Raw genomic sequence first — 16179 nt, forward strand, 5'->3', positions numbered from 1 at the left:
TCCTTTCCATCACTATGTTGAATCTGACAGAACTGTGATCATTATTCCCCAAATCTCCCTTACCAACATTATCACCATCTGCTGGGTAGAATTTCTCAGCATGAGGCTGCGTTCAGCCCCTTCTGTGGCTGTTTTCAAACGTTCACATTGTCTCCACACATGCTTTGGATTTTCCTGATTCAACTTTGAAGAATACAAAGTCGGTTTCTTGATTTAAAAAAATTCCTCCTCTTAGCAGATGAACAAAGCGGAGGATAAAATGAAAGATGAATATGACATTTTGCAAGTGAATCGTGTTTATTCCTTTAATAATTTTTACAGTTCCTCTTCACAACTTTATTTTCACCTTCTGTTCCCATTGTACAGCATTTGTTTGCTCCCTTGTGTTCCAAACACATTTTAAATGCTCCATTGCAGTTGGACAGTGCCATAATGCTCACTATTCATTTCGTTTTCCCAAATATCTGTCAACTTTTCTCCAGCCCACTGAATGTGTCTATATTCTTTCTGAACTTATCACTGTCTGGTCTGGTTCCTGCCCCATTACTAGACGCAGTTGTAAATTTGCCAATATAACCTGCTGAAGCCCCAGCTCCAGATCCAGCTCGGACCCAGGTCCTGACCCTCTCCAGACCGAGACCATTCTTACGGCTACTGGGTCCTACCGCTCGTCTTATTCCTCTACTAGCCCCTATCCTCCCTGCAACTCCCAACCTTCCCTCCACCCCTCATTCCCCTCCATTCCTCTGATCCCTCATCCTCTCCCTCCTGAGACCTCCCACTCTTTACCCTCCTCTGAATCCAGCCCCCAACCCTTGCCATGTCTTCACCATCCCCTCTCTGAGACAGAGTGTTCTGTGCTCAGCAAGGGCCGCACTTTTGTCCCCTTCCATCCACACCTCAGTGAGTTCTGTGCCCGCCACGATGCTGAACTCTTCTTCCGTCGCCTACGTCTCCGAGCCTACTACTTTAACAAGGATTCCCCTCCCCCTATTGATGATCCCTTCTCCCGTCTTCAACCCTCCTCCTCCTCCTGGACACCCCCACCGGGCCTTCTACCTGCTCTCGATCTTTTCATCTCCAACTGTCGCCGAGACATCAACCGTCTCAACTTCACCACTCCTCTCTGCTGTTCCAACCCCACTCCCTCTGAACGCACTGCCCTCCTCTCCCTCCGCACTAATCCTAACTTCACCATCAAACCCGCAGACAAAGGTGGTGCCGTAGTAGCCTAGCGGACGGACCTCTACCTCACTGAGGCCAAACGGCAGCTCTCCGACACCTCCTCTTACTTACCCTTGGAACCGACCCCACCAAAAAACATCAAACCATTGTCTCCCATACCATCTCCGTCCTTATCAACTCATCCTCATCCTCAGCCCAAAATCTCACAATTCCCACACCCTGCACTGTTCAGTTTAACCTCCGCCCCCCAAGATCCACAAGCCTGACTGTCCCAGTAGACCCATAGGTTCAACCTGCTCCTGCCCCACCGAACTTGTATTTGCCTACCTGGACTCCACTTTGTCACCCATAGTTCAGTCCCTCCCCACCTACATCTGGGATATATCCCATGCTCTCCACCTCTTCAATAATTTCCAGTCCCCCGGTCCCGACTGCTTCATTTTCACTGAGGATGTCCAATCCTTATACACTTTCATTCCCCATCCAGAAGGCCTCAAAGCCCTCTGCTACTTTCTGGACAATAGACCTCACCAATTCCCCAACACCACCACTCTCCTCTGGTCGGCGGAACTGGTACTCACACTTAATAACTTCTCTTTTGGCTCTTCCCACTTTCTCCAGACCAAGGGTGTAGCTATGGGCATGGGCCCCAGCAATGCCTGCCTCTTCGTGGGTTATGTGGAACAGTCTATGCTCCAAATCTATACTGGTGCTGCGCCCCAACTTTTCCTTCGCTACATTGACGACTACATTGATGCTGCTTCCTGCACCCATGCTGAGCTCGTCAATTTCATCGACTTTGCCCCAACTTTCACCCAGCCCTTAAATTCACTCGGTCCATCTCAGACACTTCTCTCCCCTTTCTCGATCTCTCGGTCTCAATCTCTGGAGATAGATTGTCCACTGACATCTTCTACAAACCCACTGACTCTCATAACTACCTCGACTATACCTCTTCCCATCCTGCCACATGCAAAAATGCTATTCCCTATTCCCAGTTCCTCCGTCTCTGCCGCAGCTGCTCCCAGGATGAGGCTTTCCGTTCCAGGACATCTGAAATGTCATCTTTCTTTAAGGATTATGGTTTCCCTTCTGCCATCATCAATGATGCCCTCACCTGCATCTCCATTTCCCGCACTTCGGGCCTCACCCCATCCTCCCGTCACCACAACAGGGACCATGTCCCCCTTGTCCTCACCTACCACCCCACCAGCCTCCGGATCCAGCATATTATCCTCCGCAACTTCCGCCACCTTCAACAGGACCCCACCACTAAGCACATCTTTCCCTCTCTACCCCTCTCCGCTTTCTGCAGGGATCGTTCCCTCCATGACTCCCGGTCCACACGTCCCTCCCCACAGATCTCCCACCCGGCACTTATCCCTGCAAGCATAAGTGCTACACCTGTCCCTACACCTCCTCTCTTACCACCATTCAGGGCCCCAGACAGTCCTTCCAGGTGAGGCAACACTTGTGAGTCTGCTGGGGTCACCTATTGCATCCGGTGTTCCCAGTGCGGCCTCGTCTACATCGGCGAGACCTGACGCAAACTGGGGGACCGCTTCGTCGAGCACCTACGCTCCGTCTGCCACAACAGACAGGATCTCCCGGTTGCCACCCACTTCAACTCTGCCTCTCATTCCCATCTCGATATGTCCATACATGGCCTCCTCTACTGCCATGATGAGGCCAAACTCAGGTTGGAGAAGCAACACCTCATCTACTGTCTGGGTAGTATCCAGCCTCTTGGCATGAACATTGAATTCCCCAACTTTCGATAATTCCTTCCCCTCCCTTCCCCCATCCCAGTTTCACTCTGCCTCCTCCTCCAGCTGCCTATCACCTCTCTCCTGGTTCTGCCTCCTCCTGCTACCCATAGTGCTTTCTCCTTACATTCCTTCTTCACCTTTCCTGTCTATCCCCTCCCTGCTTTCCCTCCCCCACCCCTTGATCTTTCCCCTTGCTGGTTTTTCACCTGGCGCATACCAGCCTTCTCCTCCCCACCATCCTCCCACCTTCTTTATCGGGCCCCTGCTCCTCCCTCTTCAGTCCTGACGAAGGGTCTCGGCCCAAAATGTTGACTGTTCGTTTCCACGGATGCTGCCCGACAATGGCGCCCTGTAGCATGTCACTAGTCACAGACCTCCAGACAGAGAGGCAACCATCTACTATCAGTCTCTGGCTTCCCCCACAAAGCCAATTCACAACGTCATCTTGAACATCAAGCAAATAACACTCTTGACCAAACTCCCGTATCGGACCTTGTCAGAGGCCTTGCTGTAGTCCATGTAGACAATATTCATTGCTTTGCCTTCATCAACTTTCCTAGTAACTTCCTCCAAAAACTCAACCACGTACAAAGCTATGTTGACTATTGCTAATCAACTTGTCTATCCAAAAACTCATATATCCAGTCCCTTACAACACCTTTCAATAACTTTCCCATTACTGATGTCAGGCCTATAATTTCCCAGCTTATTCTCAGAGCCTTTCTTAAACAACATCAGCACCATCCAATCAACATCCAATCCTCCAGCACCCTACCCTTGGTTAAGGAAGCTTTAAACATCTCTGCTAGGGCCACTAGAATTTCTACACTAGCCTCCCACAGGGTCCGAGGGGGCACCTTGTCACGTCCTGGGAATTTATCAAAATTCAAAGTTCAAAGTAAATTTATCACCAAATTACATATCATCACCAAATACAACCCTGAGAATCATTTTCTTGTGGGCATACTCAATAAATGCTTAATAGAATAATAACGATAATAGAATCAATGAAAGACCACACCGACTCGTGGGTTCAGAACCTTCCGAAACAACAACACTGAAGAAATTAGTTACTGATCCTTTCTACCTCTGACCTTCTGGTGAGGACTGGCCCATGAACCCTTGACTTCCATCTCCTGACGTCAATAATAGCTCCTTGGGCTTGCTAATCATTGAGCAAAAAAGTACAGTTGATGCTTTGGGCCAAAACCCTTCGTTGAGACCCAGAACATTCAGCTGCCAGTCCTGCTCCTCCTGCTAGCTCTCTCTGACGGCTACAATATCATAATCTCAGATGCTGACCCATGCCCTGAGTTCATCTGGCTTTCCTACAGTGGACCATGCATTGAAATAGACACAGCTCAGAACATTCGTCCCTCCTGATTCCTGACTTTCTCCACAGCGACTCCACTCTTTGTGCTGCTGCTCTGTTTCTCATCCCCCGCCAACTCTAGTTTAAACGCTGCTCTCCCCTCTCATTCTTCTAAACTCCGGTGAGCCTAGATCCAGAGCTATCAAGCATTCCTCATATGTTAACTCTTTCATCCCCCGAGTCATTCTTGGAATCTATCTCTGGACTTTGCAGATCCTTCTTAGGATAAGGGGGCCAAAAGTGCTCACAACACTCCCAATGTGATCTGACCAACGTCTTAAAAAGTCTCAGTGTTATATTCTTGACGTTACATTCTCATCCTCTCAAACTGAATACCAGCATTGTGCTTATTTTCTTTACGATCACCTAAACCAGCAAGTTAACCTATAGGGAATCCTGCACAAGGACTCCCAAGTGTCCTGTACCTCTGATGTCTAAATTCTCTCCGTTTATAAGAGTCTATTCCTTCTACCAAATGCATGACCATGCACTACCCTACACTGTTTCCCAACTTCTCCTCTACCCATTCTCCTAATCCAAGTTCTTTGCAGATTCCCTGTTACCTCAACACTATTAGCCCCTCCACCTACGTTTACATCACCTGCAAACTTGGCCATAAAGCCATCATTGACATATAAAATGAAAAGAAACGGTCCCAACACCGACCCCTGCAGAATACCACTCGTCACCGTCAGCCAATCAGAAAAGGCTCACTTTATTCCCATTCTTTGCCTCTGCCTTCAGCCGGTCCATGCTTGTGTCTCTCCTGTAACACACGGGCTCTTGCTTCGCACTTTGTAAAAGGCCTTCTGAGAAATCTAAGTAAACATCCACCGTCTTCCCTTCAGAGCTTTCCACTTCCCAGCACCTTCTCCTTCTTAATGGCCACCACACTCACTTGTGCTCTGACTCTCTGGTGTGTTCAACAGTGAAGACCTGTGCACAATACCCCTTCAGTGCATTTGCCCTTGATCTCTCTCCAGCACTGGACCTTTTCCAGTGGCTCAGCGTCCACTCTTTTGCTCCTGATGTATCTGAAAGGAGCTTGTGGTATCACAGCAGCGTGGCAGTTGGTGCAAAACTATTGTTGCTGGTGGTATTGGAGTTCCAAGTTTCACTCGGATGTTTTCTGTAAGGAGTCTGTCCCACCTCCCCATGGGTTTTCACAGGGCTCCCCAGTTCCCAACCACAGTCCAAAAATGTCCTGGTTAGTAGATGATTGGTCACTGTAAATTGTCCTGTGATTGGGCTAGAGTTGAACCGGGAGTAGCTGGGAGCCTTATCTCAATAAGTAATTAATAAATATTCTCATTGGTTAGCTTACTTTCGTATTTCATTTCTTCTCCCCTTATGACCTTTCCAGTTGCCTTCTGTGAGTTTTTCAAAACTTCTCACCAATCTCACTCGCCACGAATGTTTTCAATAATGTTTGGAACTCTCTTTAGCTCTCACGTTGTTGTTTCACTTCCCTTGTCAGCCCTGGTTCCTCAGTCCTCCTTTAGAATGCTGTTTCTCCTTTCACCAGAGGACACAGGAGCACGATGAGGCCATTTGGCCCATCGAGTCTGCTCCACCATTCAATGATGGCCAACCCCTTCTCCACGCTTCAGCCGACTCCCCAGCCATCTCTCTGTAACCTTTGATGCTTCGTCCAGTCAAGAACCGATCAATCGCTGCCTTAAATACACCCAACGACCCGGCCTCCACGGCTGACCGTGTAATAAATTCCGCAAATTCCCCACCCTCTGACTAAGGAAATTTCTCCGCATCTCTGTTTTAAATGGACTCCCCTCTATCCTGAGGCTGTGCCCTCTTGTCCTAGACTCCCCCACCTTGGGAAACATCCTTTCCACATCCACTCTGTCTAGGCCTTTCAACATTCGAAAGGTTTCAATGAGATCCCCCCTCATCCTCCTGAATTCCAGCGAGTACAGACCCAGATCCATCAAACGTTCCTCATGTAACCCTTTCAATCCCAGAATCGTCCTTGTGAAGCTCCTCTGAACCCTCGACAACACAACCACATCTTTACTTGTATGAGGAGCCCAAAACTGTCACGATACTCAAGGTGAGGCCTCACCAGTGACTTATGAAGCCTCAGCATCACATCCCTGCTCTTGTATTCTAGCCCTCTTGAAATGAATGCTAACACTGCATTTGCCCTCCTCACCACTGAATCTACTTGCAAGTTAACCTCTAGGATGTTCTGCATTTTTGGTCTTAATTCACCTCTATTTGAGGAGGAGGTGTTGTGTATTTAATATTTGGCTAATATTTGTGTAATCTCTTATATAAAATGACTGATTAAGCATTCTTGTTCATTTAAATACTTCATTTCTGTTTGTATAAACACATGAATTACACATATCATAACACTACCATGTAATATGGTCATGCCTTGTAAACAGGAAGCTAAGGCCGCATTCCCAGACTCGGAGACTTCCTTTGAATTTAGTTTAATGTTTTAATTTACAAACATAACATTGGTGACAAACCCAAGACGACTATTGACCTGCTGTAGGACAGCAAGACATTTCATCTAAAATAAAAATGCAATGAGGAATGGTGAGTAAAAGATGCACATGCAGAAACAGTTGAGATTTTTTTTAAAATTGGAAAACAGAAGAATTTATTGATTCTTAAAGAGTGAGTCTGGGTGATAATAATCATAAAAAGAGAGCAGAAATAGTTGGCTACATTGGAAAAACTGCTGTGTTTGATTCTACAAGAGATAACTGGCTCATATATAAGGAGCAAATTGGTTATTTAATTTCCTTTGAAATATTTTGCTAAGTGCATTGAGTTTAAAAGCATACTGTTTGCTTCGAAGTTTGACTTCTCCAATCAGACTAGCAGAAATGAGCATTTTTGTCAAAGTAATGCAAGAACATTTGGAACCAAAGCCATTGTTGATTGCCAAACACTTTAGGTTGTACAAGTGGAATCAAAAAGTAGTGGAGTCCATTTCAGGGTACCCAACCTGAATTGAAGAGATAGTCTGAGCATTGTCAGCTCAATAATATTAATACACTAAGAGATTGTTTAGTTTGTGAAATCGGAAAAGAAATCTTTGAAAAATGACTCATAACTGAAGCAGAACTTACATTTAAAAGAGCAGTTAAACAGTTGTTTCAATGGAAACTGCAGACAGTTGCAGTCAGGAATGAACAAAAATTGCAATGACTAAATAGAAACCGGCCTGGTGGAACAAACGGAGTCACCATTGTGGCAGGGGCTCACATACACCAGACCAATACAGGATTAACGGCAAAACTTGCAGAAAATACAACCAAGTAGGACACACACAAAGAGCATGTCAGGCAAACAAAATAAATGGACTGCACAGAGGAGAAAAAGATAAAAAGTTAACCTGCAGTTTCAAAAATCTACGTGCCGATAATGATAAGAGTGACACGGGATTGTGTAGCCTTAAGATTTACAATGTGAAAACTAACAACAGACAATGGCTTGCATCATAAGTGAACGCCCAATTAATTAAAATGGAATTGGACGCTGGTTCAGCTGTTTATGTCATTCCATAAAAAGAGTTTGAGAGGTATTTCAAAGATGTTAAACTGAAGCCTGCAGATATCCAACTAAGATCTTTTACTGGAGAAAAGATAACTCCGCTGAAATGACTTTCATGACACTGAAATACAGCAACAAACAAACCACATTGAGCTTGTATGTGGTAAAAGCAGAAGCACCAGCATTGTGGGACATATGGTTGAGACAATTACAATTTGATTGGAGATCCATCCATTTTCAGGAGAGATCAGATGGTAAAGAGAGCAATAGGATTAATAAAAGAATACTCCAGGGAACTAAATGCATCAGCTCAAGATCCAGATGCATGAACCAGAAGAAAAAGAAAGGTGAAGAAAGATGCCCAAGCTGTTAGAACCACCTTCTCCAGTCTCAGTCAACTCCTAAAACCACCATAGAGGAGGCACCTGTTAAGCAGAGTGATCCCCCTTATCAAGAAAGACATTATCCTACAAGAGTAAGAAATCTGTCACAGAGACTAAATCTTTAGGTCTGAATGGGACAGTTTAAAAATTTACTTTGCTGTGGATATCTGCATATAGTAGACCATAAGACAAAGGAGTAGAAGTCGGTCATTCGGCCCATCGAGTCTTCTCCACCATTTTATCATGACCTGATCCATTCTCCCATTTAGTCCCACCCCCCCACCTTCTCACTATAAACTTTGATGCCCTGGCTGCTCAGATACCTATCAATCTCTGCCTTAAATACACCCATGACCCGGCCTCCACTGCCGCCCGTGGGAACAAATTCCATAGATTCACCACCCTCTGGCTGAAAAAATGTTTTCGCATCTCTGTTCTGAATGGGCACCCTTCAATCCTTAAGTCATGCCCTCTCGTACTAGACTCCCCCACCATGGGAAACAACTTTGCCACATCCACTCTCTCCATGCCTTTCAACATTCGAAATGTTTCTATGAGGTCCCCCCTCATTCTTCTAAACTCCAAGGAGTACAGTCCAGGAGTGGTCAAATGTTCTTCATATGTTAACCCTCTCATTCCTGGAATCATTCTAGTGAATCTTCTCTGAACCCTCTCCAACATCAGCACATCCTTTCTTAAATAAGGAGCTCAAAACTGCACACAATACCAAGTGAGGTCTTACCAGTGCCTTATAGAGACTCAACATCACACCCCTGCTCCAATACTCTATTCCTCTAGAAATGAATGCCAACATTGCATTCGCCTTCTTCACCACCGACTCAACCTGGAGATTAACCTTAAGGGTATCCTGCACGAGGACTCCCAAGTCCCGTTGCATCTCCAAACTATGAATTCTCTCCCCATTTAGATAATAGTCAGCCCGTTTATTTCTTCTACCAAAGTCCATGACCGTGCACTTTCCAACATTGTATTTCATTTGCCACTTCTTTTCCCATTCCCCCAATCTATCCAAATCTTTCTGCAGACTCTCTGTTTCCTCAGCAATACCGGCCCCTTCACCTATCTTTGTATCATCAGCAAACTTAGCCACAAAGCCATTATTCCATAATCCAAATCGTTGATATACAACGTAAAAAGAAGCGGCCCCAACACGGACCCCTGTGGGACTCCACTGGTAACCGGCAGCCAACCAGAATGGGATCCCTTTATTCCCACTCTCTGTTTCCTGCCAATCAACCAATGCTCTATCCATGTATGTAACTTTCCCGTAATTCCATAGGCTCTTATCTTGTTTAGCAGCCTCATGTGCAGCACCTTGTCAAAGGCCTTCTGAAAATCCAAATACACAACATCCACTGCATCTCCCTTGTCTAATCTACTTGTAATTTCCTCAAAAAATTGCACTAGGTTTGTCAGGCAGGATTTTTCTCTAAGGAAACCATGCTGAGTTCAGCCTATCTTGTCATATGCCTCCAGGTACTCCGTAACCTCCTACTTGACGATCGACTCCAACAACTTCCCAACCACCGATGTCAAGCTAACAGGTCTATAATTTCCTTTTTGCTTCCTTGCCCCCTTCTTAAATGGTGGAGTGACATTTGCAATCTTCCAGTCCTCCAGAACCAGGCCAGAATCTATCGACTTTTGAAAGATCATTGTTAATACCTCCGCAATCTCCACAGCTACTTCCTTCAGAACATGAGGGTGCATTCCATCGGGTCCAGGAGATTTATCTACCCTTAGATTTAGCTTCCTGAGTACTTTCTATGTCGTAATTGTGACTGTGCATATTTCTCTTGAATGTCCGGTATATTGATGATGTCTTCCTCAGTGAAGACTGATGCAAAATACTCATTCAGTTCCTCCGCCATCTCATCTCCCATTACAATTTCTCCAGCATCATTTCCTATCAGTCCTATATCTACTCTCACCTGTCTTTTACTCTTTATATACTTGAAAAAGCTTTTAGTATCCTCTTTGATATTATTTGCTAGCTTCCTTTCATAGTTCATCTTTTCCCTCTTAATGACTTTCTTAGTTTCCTTTTGTAAGCTTTTAAAAACTTCCCAATCCTCTGTCTTCCCACTAATTTTTGCTTCCTTGTCTGCCCTCTCCTTTGCTTTTACTTTGGCTTTGACTTCTCTTGTCAGCCATGATTGCATCCTTTTTCCATTCGAAAATTTCTTCTTCTTTGGAATATATCTGTCTTGCACCTTCCTCACTTCTCGCATAAACTCCAGCCACTGCTGCTCTGCCGTCCTCCCGCTAGTGTCCCTTTTCAGTCAACCTTGGCCAGTTCCTCTCTCCTGGTAGTTGTATTATACAATGTGTATTGAGATGCATTCAATGTTGAGTCGGAATTTATAGCTAAGCAGGGCAGAGTGGTGTGTATGTAATATTCCAATAATATTTGAATAATCTTGTATATAGGGTATAGTGGTTGATTACGCGTTCTTGTTTGTTTAAACAATTCGTTACGGTGTACAAGGATAAATAAGTGAACTGCATCTGTCACCATGCTGCCCTATCCTTTGAATTAGTTTAGTATTTTGAAGTTACAAAGCATAACAGGAGAGGTGGGTATATTTCATTACAAGAGGCAATTTGACTCACCAAGTTCATTCTGGCTAATAGAGCAATTCTATTCCCCAACTAACTTTTCATGTGGCCCATCCCCCCCAACCATTTTTACAATTCACCACCTGGGGTAAGTTCAGTGGTTAATTATCCCACCGACCTGCATGTCTTTGGGATTTTTGGAGGAAACTAAAGCTCCCAGTGGGATGACAAGGAGAATGTGTAACCTCCACAGACACACTGGAAGAGGGAATTAAGCCTGGAGCTCTGAGATAGCGGCACACTGCTGTGTCAGACAGAACAGATGTGGGGGTGACAGAGAACACAGGAGGAGCAGAAGGCGTAACTGCTTCTATTTAAGTGCAAAGGGACTGTGAATAAGGCAGGTGAATTGAGGGCATTGATCAGCACCTGGGAACAAGATATTGTCATCAGAGACAAAAATCTGTCAGATTGGCAACTCAACGTTCCAGGGTTTACAGTGAAACTCTCAACAGACTGCTCAGAAATCCCATGCTCCCTCACCGTGTCCTGCATCCAGGACCCCATACTCCCTCTGGGGCTCTGCATTTCCTCGTCGTGGCCCAGGTCAAATTTTCTGCACCGTCTCCCGCAGTCCCAGAACCTCTCCACCCAACTTCCAGTCCCCAGGGACTGGTTCCAATTTTCTTTCAAATTTCATGATGAGTCTGGTGCGGTATTGTTATGCTGTGTAACACTTAAAAGAATAAAGTTAAATTTTGTTTGTTGGTGTTTTATTGGAAACAATATCCCATTATCTCGAAGATCTGACAATCTGACACCATTTTGGACTCCAGTGAGTCTGATTATTGGAGCTTGACTGAAAAACCCTCATGAGTAATAGGGATGTATAGTAGGAGAGTGCAGGGAATACTGATTAAAGAAACCATTACTACATTAATGAAAGATATCCTTGTAGGCTCTTCAAATGAGCTCACGTGGGTAGAGTTTTGCAACAACTCGAGAGTGATTTCATCTTCTCCTGCATTAACTGAGTTCAGTTTTCCTTGGTATCCGGGATGGCTTTTTGAACCAGTGCCCAGATAGTCTGACAAATCAGACTGCTGACTGCTTATCAGCGTTAGGAAGGGATTTTATTATTCAGAATAGATTTGCATTTGGAAAGACAATGACTGATTAGAAACAGTCAGCACAGCTTTGTCGATGGGAAATTTTTTCTCTCCAATTTGATCCCTTTTTTTCCAAGAGACAACCAAAAGGAATAACCAGTCAGGGCATTGTCCACATGGACTTTAGCAAGACCTTTGACAAGGAAGGCTGGACCATAAGGTTATATCACACATGATCCAGGGCAAGTTAGCCAAACATTAGTTAGCCTGTATTTGGAGTACTGTGGCCAGCTCTGGCTGGTCCATTACAGGAACAATGTGGAGGCTTTGGAGAGGGTAAAGAAGAGGTTTATCTGCACGTCGCAAGGATTAGGGAGTATTAGGTGCCGGGGTGCTTGGACAAACCTGGATTGATTTCTTTGGAGCGGAGACCTGATAGCAGTTTATAAAATTATGAAAGGTGTGGATAAGACATGTAGCCAATGACTATTTCCCACAGTGAGGGTGATGCTCAGAGGGCACCGGCTTAAAGTGGGATGGAGAGCTTTTTTTAAAGGGGACCTGGGGTGCAAAGTTTTCACACAAAGAGTAGATGGTATGTGGAATGAACTGCCAGAGGAGGTGATGGAGGCAGGGATAATAACAAAGAGTTAAGAGGTATTTGGGATTGCCATTAATGTATCTATGTTGTGCAACTCCAAGACTCCCTTATGAGAGAAAGAGCAATAATTTCCAAAGGACTATAATATAAAAGCAAGGATGTAATGTTGAGACTTTATAAACTGATGAAGCCTCACGGAGTACTGTGAGCAGTTTTGGGCCCTGCATCTTCGAAGGGATGTGCTGAAACTGGACAGAGTTCAAAGGAGATTCCCGGAAGTGATTCCAGAACTGAATGGCTTGTCATATGATGGCTCTGGGCCTGCAGACACCAGAATTCAGAAGAGTAAGTGGTGACCTCAGTGAAACCTATTGAAAGGCCTTGATAGAGTGGGTGTGGAGAGGATGTTTCCTGTGCTGGGAGAGTCCAAGACGAGCCGACACAGCTCAGAATGGAGGGGTATCCTTTTTGAAAAGAGAGGAGGAATTTCTTTAGCCAGAGAGTGGTGAATGAATCTGCAGAATTATTTGGAGGCCAAATCTTTATGTATGTTTAAGGGCAGAGGTTGACAGGTTCCTGATTGGTCAGAGCATGAAGGGAACCGGGAAGAAGGCAGGAAATTAGGGCCGAGAGGAAAATTGGATTGGCCATGATGAAATGGTGGAGGAGACTCAATGGGCCCAATGGCCTAATTCTGCCCCTAGATCTTATGGTCTTAAAGGCAGATAAATCTCCAGGGCCTGATGAGATGCATCCTTGGTTGCTGTGGGAGGGAGGCAAAGGAGGAGACAGGGGTAGCCCCAACAGAGAAGTTAAATTTTCACCGGAAACAGGTGGTGACAAACAACTAGATGACAGCAAATATGAAATCTTTATTCAAAAAGGGTAGCAGCAATAAGCCAGGTATGCAATGACTGTTGAGTATAGTAGCCTGGATGTAACTGAGGGGCAGGATTAATCCACAGATTAATCATTCAGTGAATGTGAGGTCCTTCTGGTTAATCAATATTATGGGATGTTTCCAGAGGCATTGTGGTCAACATAGTCTGGATATAGAACAGTACAGCTCAGGAACAGGCCCTCCAGTCCAATGTTGTGTCTAACTGATTAAATTAGTAATCAAATAGCAATCCTTTCTGCCTACACAAGGTCCATATCCTTCCATTTGCCTTGAGTGTCTCTCAAAAGTCCCTAATGTCTGTCCCTACCACCACCACGGACAGCACAATGCAGGCATCCAGCACTCTGAGTAACCTCTCACCTCCCCTTTGAACTTACCCCTCTTGCCGTCAATGCATGACATCTCAACCCTGGAAAAACTATGTTTGCAGATGACAAAAATTGATAATAATGTGGATAGTGAGGAGGATTGACTGAAATATCGCTGAATTTGGTAAAATGGGCAGAATTTAGTCCTAATAAGCGAGGTGTTGAAAGGATTAATATTTGGGATATTCCTGTCGATCATTAGTGTTTCGGTAAATCAACAAGAAAGGGTTAGAATGAATACTGTAATATACGAAACCGGTTCAGAAGCCCCCTGGAATGTGAGTGATCTCCTACTTGTAGGTCAGATCGGTTTTCTGCCATCTTCCTCCTGAAACGACAAAACGTCGCTTCCGTGCGGCATCGCCGCGCCAGCGACGGCCAGGCTTCACCGGGGGTGGGTCGGGGACACCGCAGCGGAGAGGGTGCCGGAACACAGGAGCGTTTGACAGGAACAGATCACTAGTCAAATTCCTCTCGTCCCTTGGCGAGTTCAGCTTTTGCAGCCAGTCCTGCAATGGTCAAGAGGCTGCTGTTAACTAGAGTCTGGTTAAGGATTTTAATAAAAGACACAGTGAACAGAGAGAAATCGGGGTCCAGCGAAATCCGAAAAGCTTGGAGCAGGGAGCAGGGTGTTCCTCAATCCCTAATCCATTCCATTTATCCTACTCTCTCTGTGCAAACCCATTAAATCTGCTCCCATGAACCCACATTCCTCCAGAATTTTCACTCCCCTTCTTCCTCATCTGTCTTCTCATCCTCACCCTGAACTTCCTTCCCCTCCCCTCTCCCTTTCTAATGTTCCATCACCCTCCCTGCTGCCTGTCAATCCCTTTGCTCTCTAGTTCGCCCTCCCCTACCTCCAAAGACATAGACGGACACCTTTAGTCCCTCCCACTGTTCTTTTTGTGTCCAAGGATACAGTTCAGAGGAGCGGGAGAGGTAGATAAGAATATACAGTAGGAAACTTTTCACTTTGGCAAGTGTTGGGAGGAGGAGGTCCAGAGGTTTGTCTGGACAGACACGACTCACACGAGGCAGTGGACCAGGCGGTGGGAAGTAGGGTTAGTATGCAGCGCTGGGCTGAAGGGCTTGCTGTTTACTACCTCGCACCATCCCCATGGCGTCATGCCCCACAGCAGAAAACCTGCGGCTTGCTCGGGGTCCGGCGCGTTGCAGAGGCAGATGCAGCCACTCGCCCTCTCTGCTCTGCCGAATACCTGCGAGCATGTCAGCGCTTGTCCGCTCCCATCAGCGGAACAAAGAAACAAAGCGAGAAGGGAACTCGGGCAGCATCTCAGAGTGGAGGGTCTGGTCCGCACCCCGAACACCGAGCCCTCCTCCCCCTCAGCGCCGAGGTCTCCTGTGTCTGCAGAGAACGGCCGGTGGGTCACACCGCAAGCAGCCACTTTGCAGAGCGATGCACCACCTGAGCCAGAGCCCTTTAACTCGGCTGGGCTCACAGCCCCGTGCTGTGAACTTGAATCGCTCCTTACCCGCTTTTGTCGCTGCGGAGCACCGGGAACGGGCAGCGCGCCGCTGCAGACAAGCAGAGCGGCAGCCACACCGATCACCCACATCGTGCCGGGATCCAGCGCTCCCCCACTACGGCTGCGCCGTGCCGCCGCTGCCGGCCCCCGTCGTCACGTGGTCGGCGGCTGCCGGCCCCCGTCGTCACGTGGTCGGAGGCTGCCGGCCCCCGGCGTCACGTGGTCGGAGGCTGCCGGCCCCCGTCGTCACGTGGTCGGAGGCTGCCGGCCCCCGTCGTCACGTGGTCGGAGGCTGCCGGCCCCCGTCGTCACGTGGTCGGAGGCTGCCGGCTCCCGTCGTCACGTGGTCAGTGGCGACATGGCGGACCAGTGTTGGCCTTCCTTCAGAGGCCATTGGGGGAAAGCGCTGGAAAGTTTAAACTGATTAGGTTTGGAGCAAATGATTACAGAAGGGGAAGACAAGTAGGGAAGGAACTATGTTGACTCGACTTATGTTGGGCATACTGCGCTTAATTATAGGACATGGAAATCTACAGCACATTACAGGCCCTTCGGCCCACAATGTAGAGTCGGCCATGTAACCTACTCTAGAAACTGCCCAGAATTATCCTGCCACATCGCCCTCTATTTCTCAGCTCCATGTACCTATCCAAGAGTCTCTAAAAAGACCCTACTGTATCCACCTCCACCCCATTGCCGGCAGTCCATTCCACACATCACCACTCTCTGTGTGGAAAAACTTACCTATGACATCCCCTCTATAGCTATTTCCAAGCACCTTAAAACTATGACTAACGCCCTTCCCTTGGACAACATCGGTGACGTGGAGAGCGGAGACTTGCAGCATGGTCAACTGCCTGACTTCCATAAAAAATTCTTGCCCAGGCTTGGGCCCT

The 16179-nt window shown here is 46.5% G+C and overlaps 1 protein-coding gene across 3 annotated transcripts in view; it reads right to left on the reverse strand.

The window, feature by feature from the left end:
- The window catches only part of mmp11a (matrix metallopeptidase 11a), a 99142-nt gene extending 83721 nt beyond the window's left edge, over positions 1–15421 (reverse strand). For all 3 annotated transcript variants that reach the window (XM_059983355.1, XM_059983353.1, XM_059983356.1), the window contains exons 1-2: positions 15290–15421; positions 14091–14305 (exon numbers count right to left, since the gene is read on the reverse strand). In XM_059983355.1, the coding sequence (XP_059839338.1) occupies positions 14091–14305; positions 15290–15373 (299 nt within the window). In that variant the 5' untranslated portion in view covers positions 15374–15421. The remainder of the gene's footprint in view (positions 1–14090; positions 14306–15289) is intronic.
- Between the last annotated feature and the right edge of the window lie 758 nt (positions 15422–16179).

Source organism: Hypanus sabinus, chromosome 10 (assembly GCF_030144855.1).
Source record: "Hypanus sabinus isolate sHypSab1 chromosome 10, sHypSab1.hap1, whole genome shotgun sequence".
NCBI lineage: Eukaryota > Metazoa > Chordata > Chondrichthyes > Myliobatiformes > Dasyatidae > Hypanus > Hypanus sabinus.